This window comes from Bombus impatiens, unplaced genomic scaffold (assembly GCF_000188095.3).
Source record: "Bombus impatiens unplaced genomic scaffold, BIMP_2.2 scf_0526, whole genome shotgun sequence".
Lineage (NCBI taxonomy): Eukaryota > Metazoa > Arthropoda > Insecta > Hymenoptera > Apidae > Bombus > Bombus impatiens.
The window spans coordinates 842,405-851,589 of NT_176945.1; the positions used below are offsets into that span (position 1 = coordinate 842,405).

The window sequence follows — 9,185 nt, forward strand, 5'->3', positions numbered from 1 at the left end:
GGGCGGCTCTGTGACGCGGGGTTTCTACGGAAACGGCTTGAGCGTCGCGCGGGATAACGTCGTTATTGGCATCCACCGCGGTGCGACGGAGAGAGCGAGGCCGGCTGCGAGAGCAAGAGGCAGAATCCGGGATGGAAGAGGCAAAGGTTGCGAAATAAACGTTCGCCGGCTGGTCTACCGCCAACAGTCCCACGCGAAATCACGCGGCGCACACCCCCGTGAGCACTGCTTATTCATGAGCTTGTCCCTCTCCGGGAGGTTCTACCTTGCTCTCCTTGGATACGATGTCTCGCCTTATCGATTTTATTTATTTAAGAGTTTCCCTTTGTCGCTCCACTTCTTCCGAAACACTCGCCTCCTCCCCAACCTCACTGCTCGACCACTTCGTCTCGATGCTCTTTTACCCCCGGTCGACGATCGAAGAATGTTTCGATTACCTTAGTTCGCTCGTTATTGGAAACGATTATTACCAAAGAGTGTCGCTACAGTACAGGATATTACTCTTAGGTTTATTTATAGATTAGAATATCTTTCAATACAGTTTTCACGAACACCGCCAATCTGCGTGATAGTTCCACTTGGTCTCTCGATCATCGTTTCTGCTGGTTATTGTATCGCAATTATATCACTTTTCTTTCTATAGTTTTCTTCCTATACCTATACCCTTATATTTTCTCTTCGTTCTAAGTTTAACAATGTACTTTTTCTACCTTCTTGGGAAAGCAAAAAACCTTCTAAATTTGTATATCGTTCATTCCGCACCCTTCGTCACATTATCACACAGTCAGAGGGTTAAACGATTCACGATCACGAAAGATGAATCAATTTCGATCAGCGCACGATACAGGGAGCACGAGGCGTATCAGACTCTGACGCGGCTAATTACGAGACTGATTACGTCGCGGGACAAAATATGGTGGACACTGTCTATAGTCCGTGGAGGATGGTAAAAGGTGGATGAGGGAGGAAAGGGCTAGGACTTCGCAAGTTACGCGTGTCACGTGGGGTGTGTGGGGAGGGGAACAGGAGGTGGGGGACGATATACTGGTTTACAAACTGCGGCGCGCTCACCGCTAGGATACTTTTCCTTGGGAACTTTGTGTATATACCGTGCGGTGTGGTATAACATTTACGGTAATCTATAGATGCTTACTCGCCGGAAGAGACTTATCACTTTTATGCAGGCTATAACTCGAAAGTTAGGCAATGCACGATGCATTCCAATTACCCTTCAGCGGGTCCGAATTACTCATCCCTGGCCCCCGGCCGATTTTTATCCGCCGCCGCCGAGTTATTGCGAGTCGCGAGTACGTGGCCAAACTTTCAGCAACGATTTATGGAAAGGGTTTGACCGCGATCCAGATCCAGCGAAAAAATCTCTGTCGTTACGAGTAAGTTGCTCACGAGAGAAGCGTTCTACGTTTTAGTGAAAACACTTAGGCGATTTCGACATCTTTTTCCGCTTAACCCTTTTTGCGAAGTATCGAAGTATCAAATTGGCGTCGTATTTGAAGATTACGGGAGAGAATACGGAATTTTACTTTTGTCAGGCCTTTATTCTTGTTACCTGCTGAACGAGATACTATATTTGAAGTTAAAGATGACGACAGCTTTGTGGGACCAGAGATACAGTATTTTAGAAACGTAGCGGTGGATTGAAGAAGTTCTATCGCAGAACAGGAGTTCAAATAATATTGCGACGATCGGTATTTATGAAATATTTTGGAGGATAATACAAATACATATTTAATTACAGAACCGAGAGAAAACCTGCGTTTGATATAAAAATTGTTTCCGTAAAAAGGCGCGTAATTTCATTCGCTATACCCTTACGCTATACTCTTCGTTAGCAACAAAGTTTAATCTCAATCTCAACTATATAGCCTCCCTTTCTAATCCCAAAAGTACTACCAAGCGTATAAATTGCATATATCTAATACATCGCGTCTCTCCCATCCAACACCATGTTAAAACAAAACCAAGAATTCATATTCCAGGAATCTGGCAACTGAAATAAGGAGCCCTTAGGTGGCATTAAAATCCAAAAAAGCCTATCGTCTTCGTAAATGGTGCATGAAACGGACACAATTTACAGCCGGATACAAAAAAGCGTATCGAGATCCGTGGAAAGAAGCTCCGGGATTCGATCGAGGATCGAAGAAGAGGTAGTCTGCGAGGGGGCCCCCCACCTATCTAAAATGTTAGCGCTCTGGGAAGGTCTGGTGTTCGAAGCGACTCGGATCAGCCGGAAGGTGCGGTCAGCCATCGGCGTCGGTGGGACCGCCGCTGGGCCGCGAATCTCACAAGGGTCCGGTTTACATTCGAGTGCGTTCTTTCATGACTCCTTTCTTCGTTTCATTCCTACGTTCCGACTGGGGGCCACCTCGTTCGTTCCTCCTCCGCGTTTCGTCCACCTCGTCGCGTCTGTCTCGCTCGCAGAAACAGAGACGTACAGAGGCCTCCTCCATTGACATTAGATACGTGAGATCGGGAAACGCGCCTCTTGTCGAACGCGAGGTTCGTTGCGTAACCGGCTTGCGTATCCGACACTCGACGTAGCCGCCGGGGATCCCGTAATTTCCTAGCCGGCCGATTCTGCGTTTTCGATTGTCCGACGAGGCTTGGATCGATTGCACGCCGACACCGCATCCTGTTACCGCGGCTGCTTTTTAACCTTCGACGACGCAACATTGCCGCTCCGCGGAGGATTGGATTCATCTTAGTGTCTTTTGGACGTGTGAGCGTGTGTGCGTTCGCTTTCTTAAATACGCAGTTGCGATGTTGGCGTAGATTAGGATCTATCGATGATTCCCCGTGTTCTTTAGATGCGCGGACGAGCTGTTTCCAGCGTGTGAAAGATGCGTTTCCTGGGTCGTAGTTGGGCGTCGGGTATGAGTTTCGATTCAGGGGTGGTTTCGATGGAGCGGCAGGCTGGAAGTTGTAAATTATTCTGCTCGAGGATTGGGTTGTCCAGATTTGACGTCGGATTTGTTAATCGAAATGTAAAGAGGAGTTTCTGGTTTCTGGCAAGGAATAGAGAATACGGGCTACTTGGAATGTTTTTAATATTCTAAGATATTATTAAGGTAGTTTGAGAGTACTCCGATAGGCATTCTGAAGATAATTACATTTCGATTGAAACTGTTTCTAAGTACTTGATTCTCCTAGATTCTCTCTAAATGTTAAAATATAACAAACCTTCTGAGAAAGACTTTTTAAAACAGATCCCTGAAATTGTTTAATAAAATACATACTTCGCGTTAATCTGTCACCATAACGTTCAAATAAACAGGAAATCATTAGCACTACCGAAAATCTTACTCCCCTTACCGCCAATTACAAATAAAATCCCTGCTAAATCCTACCGAAAATCCCTCGAAACCAGAACTAAACCAGTTCTTGGTGTGCTTCCCCATATCACGCAGTCGATTCTTCCCCTGACAACAAACCCTCGAAAGAATTCTTGGTTCACCTGGCTCGTGATCCCGGGGAACAAAGAGCAGGCCGCGGCAACGGGGATCCATTCGTCATTATCGCGTCGGCCGACCTAATCTCTGGAGGATCTCTCGAGATTACACTTTGGCATATCATTTGCCTGAACGAACGAGCGGCTCGGTTCGCGTTGACGGGCAATATGTCCTCTACATGAGTGCACCGGCACTCGACGTGAGATACATTCGCAGTCGAATTTAGGGGAAACACGCACTTGGAACCCGTAGCTTTGAGGTTGGATAGCAGTATTCGAAGTGTGCAAGCGATACAGTGGTCGTGCAGCGCTGTCGCAGGGCAGATGCAGATGAGCTCGTTGCTCCGGGTGCATCGATCATTGGGGTAACGTGACTGCGTCGTGCTCTTGGATGGCTAATCTGTAGCTTGGAGGTTCACTGTCCTTCCTAATCCGTCGGATAACCGCTGTATTAATCTGATTTATCATTGGCAAGACGTAGGAGTTACGTAGGATCTGCGATATGCATGATCTTTGTTATCTGTGGGTAGAATATTGCAGTATTTTGCTGATTTATTAGAAGAGTTATAAAAATTGGCACTTTCAGATAACTGCGAAACTTGATACGAAATCTATGATTTCGATGATCTTCGTTTTGTAAATGGAATATCAGATTGAGTAATAGGTTCGTTCACCTTCTATTAGATGTATTTTTGGAGAAATTAGATGAATATGTTACTCCTTAATTAGATAAATTTTATATAAATGTAACAACGTTTGGTGCTTTTTAAATTTATCACTCAATTTGATATAGTGATTAAACTTGTTTTTAATGTCTGAGTTAAGTATTTTTTCCTATATGTATAGTTATATGTAAGCAACAATTCGGTATCGAAGAAACTACGAAAGGTTTAGTATGTAGAAGGTTAATCAATAATATGCAAAACCTATGTTGGAAGAAAATTCTTCGTAAGAATTATCAAACAAGAAACCTGTCCACAATACAGATAACAGTTCTGCTCATATAACAATTAATAATCTCCTAGCGCAGCAATCAGCAATCTCGGTCTCCTCTATGTGCAATCACGAACAACCCTGTAAATCTCGGGAAACACCTTAAATCGTTGTTAGAATTCTGCCCGTAGCTGGAATTTCATTAGCTGCTTCAATTAGAGTCCCCGAAACGTCGTGGTGGTTTCGCGAGAATTATTTTTCTGTTTGCCGTCGCGCGACCGAGGATAATGGGTCTCCGATGAGAATCTCGTTCGCGGCAAAAACGGTCCGTCCGAACGATCAAAAAAAGAGGAAAAAAGGAAAGAAGCAGAAAAACAGAGGAAAAAGCACCGGACGAATTTATCCCCCTGTTGGCTCGCCGCTCTCGAAACCGCAAAAACCTGGAGTGCTCGTTGCGAGAGCATCCCACGGAATTCGGTGACTATTCCGTAAAAGATTAACCCCTAACCGTATTACCGTACCCGTGACATAGTAAGAAGAAAAGGGAAAGAAAGATATAGCGGTGGCGGTGGGCGATAACTTACGAGATTTGATGTAAATAGCACACTTACTTATTCGCCAGTGTCGCGCGGCACAAGTTAAAAATACGAAGGGCAAGGCGAGGGATGCCGAGAGATGGAGAGCGAAAAAGTAGATGGCGAAGAAAAGGAAGGATAGATACGGCAGGAGGGAGAGAAAGAGGGAGACAGGGAGGAAGTGACTTTTTTGCGTAATGAAAGCAATCAATTCAAGTCCCTGGCTGCAGCGTTCTCTCCTCTGGTAAGGGAGAATCGTGATCCAGCTTCGTTCCTTCTCTATCGTTTCCTCTTTCTCCTTTTATCCTCGATTCTGCGTCTAAGGGCGGAAAAAAAGCTTGGTAGGGGTAGCAACTGAGTCTCGCCTTGCTCGTGCCACCCTCTTTCTCGCCGCCCTAACAGTGGCCGAACCACTTTTGTAGTCATCATAAAATGCCCTGCTTTCAAGTTCCGACGATTGCTACTTTTTTGTTCCCTTCTCTTTCTCTTTTTTCCTTTCTCCGTCTGTTTCACCCTGAACCTCCCATTCGAGGGTAGTGCGGCGGTAGGAAATAACGAAGTGGTGAGTTCAGGAGGAGACGAGGGTTTAGGAGGGTGGTGGAACAGGTTAATCCTAAGTATTTTCTTCGGGGGGTTGCAAGTACCAGAGGTAGGAGAAAGTCCCGGGGGTTGCCGGGGGTGGTGGGTGCCTCTTTAAAACAGTACTAAAGTATCGTTAATCTTGAAAAGAGAGGCTCTTACTTTCGCCCGGACAAACTAGTTAGACACATCCGCCTGATACAAAAATAAATTGCGATCCGCGACGATAAGTCTTGTCCGCTTGCTACAGGCCGTACACTGCGATCTCTTCCTGTAGTTATTACGCGATCGTTTTTCTTAAGAAACGAAGTTTTGCGTTAAAGAGCGAGGACATTATACTATAAAAGTTTCACGAGTAATTATAGGATTGTTTCCTTCGTTGACAAGATTTTTATCTCGAAATTCTTTAATTTCCAATTTTTTAATTTGAAGTTTAAGTTAACGAGGTTTTTCTAGACTGATAGAGACTTCTGACATTAGTGTAAACAGTTCGAACAGCACATCGTAAAATATATCATTACCATGTCTTTCGATAAAGCATTTAAATTTACAGTTTACATTTGACAATTTACAGAAGCATAAAAATACACATGGCAATTTCTAATTACTAATTCGTCGTTAATTTCTACGTTTTCAAATAATGTTACTACAAGGTGTTCGAATATTATCGTAGCGTACGCGTTAAAAGGATAGCGTAATTTCAAATTTTGACGAAAGATGAAATCGCTTAAATTTCTGCGAGAAATGGCGAAAAAGTTATCTGGTAAATGTTACGACAATGGAATCTCTCGATGGTAAAAACGTAGTCTCGAGCTTCCCGTGGGAAATGCTAAATATCAAACACACGACTCTCCCCCGTCCCCAGGAGAGCTAAAGGCCACAACATCATAATATGATTACGCGTTGTCCGTCATCCCCTTGTTTAGAAGCGATTATTACGCGGTGCGTACGGATTTACGACTGGACTGACGACAAACAATTATTCGAATCTCCTTTGGCCTTGTCTCTGTGACGGGAAGCGTTGCTTCACGGGCGTAATTTAATTAAACGAGTAATTAACCACGACAAACGTGCATTAAGTTATAACATACGAGTTCATATTTTACTGGATTTACTGGATAAACATTTTGTATATGAAGATATTAAGAAGTTAATTTTAAAAGAATATTTTATTAATAAATGAATAAAGTAGCCTTATATCGATGACCGGACTAAATATATCGAAGGAAGAAATTATGGTTACTCGATAATCGAAAGAAGCATAACGATCCTGTGTTGGTCTTTCCGACTAAGAAGAATTTGCATAATAAATTTCTCCGATTTTCCGACGACTGAGGCGATTATTTATATATTATATTATTTATTTAATATTACGTAAATAAATAAGAGAAAAATAAACTTACTATAAAATAAAATTGGCCATCCAATTTTCTGTCGTTTCTCTTTTTGTGGAACTTCACAAAAATTATTCCATATTTTGATCACATCTACCACTTTAGGCATCGTCGGTTTTCATTCAATGAGTTTGTTAATTTTCTGTATAAAAAATCATTTGTATGCAAGTAGTTCATTTTCTTATCTCCCTTCTTTTATTTTTTTAGACGGTATAATATATGATTGTCCGTGTCTGCTTCGAACGTCGCCTAATTTGCGATTCCCACCAACTGATTATTCAATAGATCGTCGTATCCCACTGCTTAATAAGAATGTTTATTATTTACGCGTATGCCTTTCGATCGACCGAAATTCTTACGACGTACACACGGAAATGACAACGATTTGAGTTTGATGTTGATAGTAGTGTTGATAGTATTGATCAATACGGACGTAGAGGCAATTACAATACTTCTAGAATTAAAGTTGTACGTATATTTGTAATTCGTGTGACTTTTACTTTTATCAGATTGTATTAGGTCGTCCGAAAAGTTTCTTTCGTTTTAGAAGGAAATAATGGAAGCACAATATTTTCCGTTTTATATTATTTTATCGAATTACGTATGATCCATTTTGTCTTATCAAAATAAAGATCACAACGTTCGACAGATTAAGTTTCACGTTTGTATAAAAACGCGTTGTTGTAAAAGACGTGTCCGTAAAAGAAAGACACTTTTCGGACCACCTAATATTCTTAGTGAAAATTCTCAATTTCAGTAAAAATGAAACAAAGGCTCGTTAAAAGAAAGATATTAATACTTCGTTGGCCATAGTTTTATAACCACATTCCGAGACGTATTTCTTTTTAATACATCGATCGATAATTGTGATAAGTTGCAAAAATATACTTATGCAATACTATAATATACCATACTAATAATACTGTAATATTGGATAACCAAAACAATCCTCCCTTCACTGATACTGCTACAACAACATTCTCGTATTATCCGTGTCGAAGAATTTCTCGATAAACTATGCTCGAGTCCAATTTTTGGAAAATATTCTCTGGTGCCCAGCAACATCTCGACTTTCTCTGTTTAAGGATAAATCCCGGAGATCCGTTGTATTAAGCATGAATAGCGTCACGGTAATGGTTGGAAGAAGGGTTATGCCACATACGCGTTCAAGGGGGATCCACTCGAGTGGTTTGTCGTTTGTGGTGGGTGGAAAGCTCATGAAGTTCACCCTAAGTGCACAGGCACGTGGTGGGCCAAAGGGGGTGGGGTCAGAGGGGTAGAGACCGAGAGAAAGAGAGAGAGAGAGAGAGAGGGAGAGAGAGAGAGAAAAGCGGTCGCTGGGAGCACGTGCTGTCGCGTGTCGGCGAGCCCTTGTGATCTATGTGCCGTCACTGCACCACCTACGTGTATATATGCATGGAAATTATTGCTACATCGGCCAAATATATCCCTCCTAATGTTCTATCGCGATACTCCTCTATTCGGGGTTGACCACCTCGATTTGCCAAAACATTTTAAAAGCTATCGATCCCTGTTCGTCCGTTGATGGTCGTTTCTTGGAGAATTAAAGTGTTTTTATGGGCCAGTAGACAAGCTGTTAAATCAGAGCATCTCGTGGACTCTCGCGTTTCTCGAGGGATTGGTAAAGTTCGTTTTGATGCATATAATGATTAATATTTTTTGATTATATTATTATCAATAAACCAAGAGAAAGAATTTGTTTCCAGATTATAAAAATTACCGAATCAGTCTAAATGTCTGGTTACAGATTTCTTATTTCTAAAGTTACTGAAACCGTACAGGTGTTTTCGACAATATCAACGTTTCAATTTTATCGAGGCAGAAACATGGTTACGCATGCCTATTTATTTTCATCGTATCGTCATAATCCTACTTAGATATTTCTGAATCGTTTACACAATTTAGTGTCAGTAAAATCCTCAGACAACGTAGCGAAGATCGAAGAGAATTATTCCATTGCATCTTAATATATTCACGAATTATTCGCAAATAAACCCAATACATTAATTACGATCAAGACACCCTCGCGCAAGATTGATATTCGAATCGAGTCAAGGGGACAGGACTGTGGACCAGCAGCCCTCGACAGGAGAGAAGACCCTGCAAGCATCTCTTTTTGCGTCCGAAGGTGGTGATGCGGCGGTGAATAAGGGTGGGCGGCGTGCCTCCAGGGGGTTTAACCCGGGGGTTGGTGCATATTTCACGGTCGGTGGTCCC

The 9,185-nt window shown here is 42.4% G+C and overlaps 1 protein-coding gene across 1 annotated transcript in view; it reads right to left on the reverse strand.

Annotated features, from left to right (window-relative positions):
* The window catches only part of LOC100744373 (hapless 2), a 56,951-nt gene extending 49,687 nt beyond the window's left edge, over positions 1-7,264 (reverse strand). The window contains exon 1 of the mRNA XM_033321901.1: positions 6,957-7,264. Within this exon, the coding sequence (XP_033177792.1) occupies positions 6,957-7,056 (100 nt within the window). The 5' untranslated portion in view covers positions 7,057-7,264. The remainder of the gene's footprint in view (positions 1-6,956) is intronic.
* Positions 7,265-9,185: the final 1,921 nt, after the last annotated feature.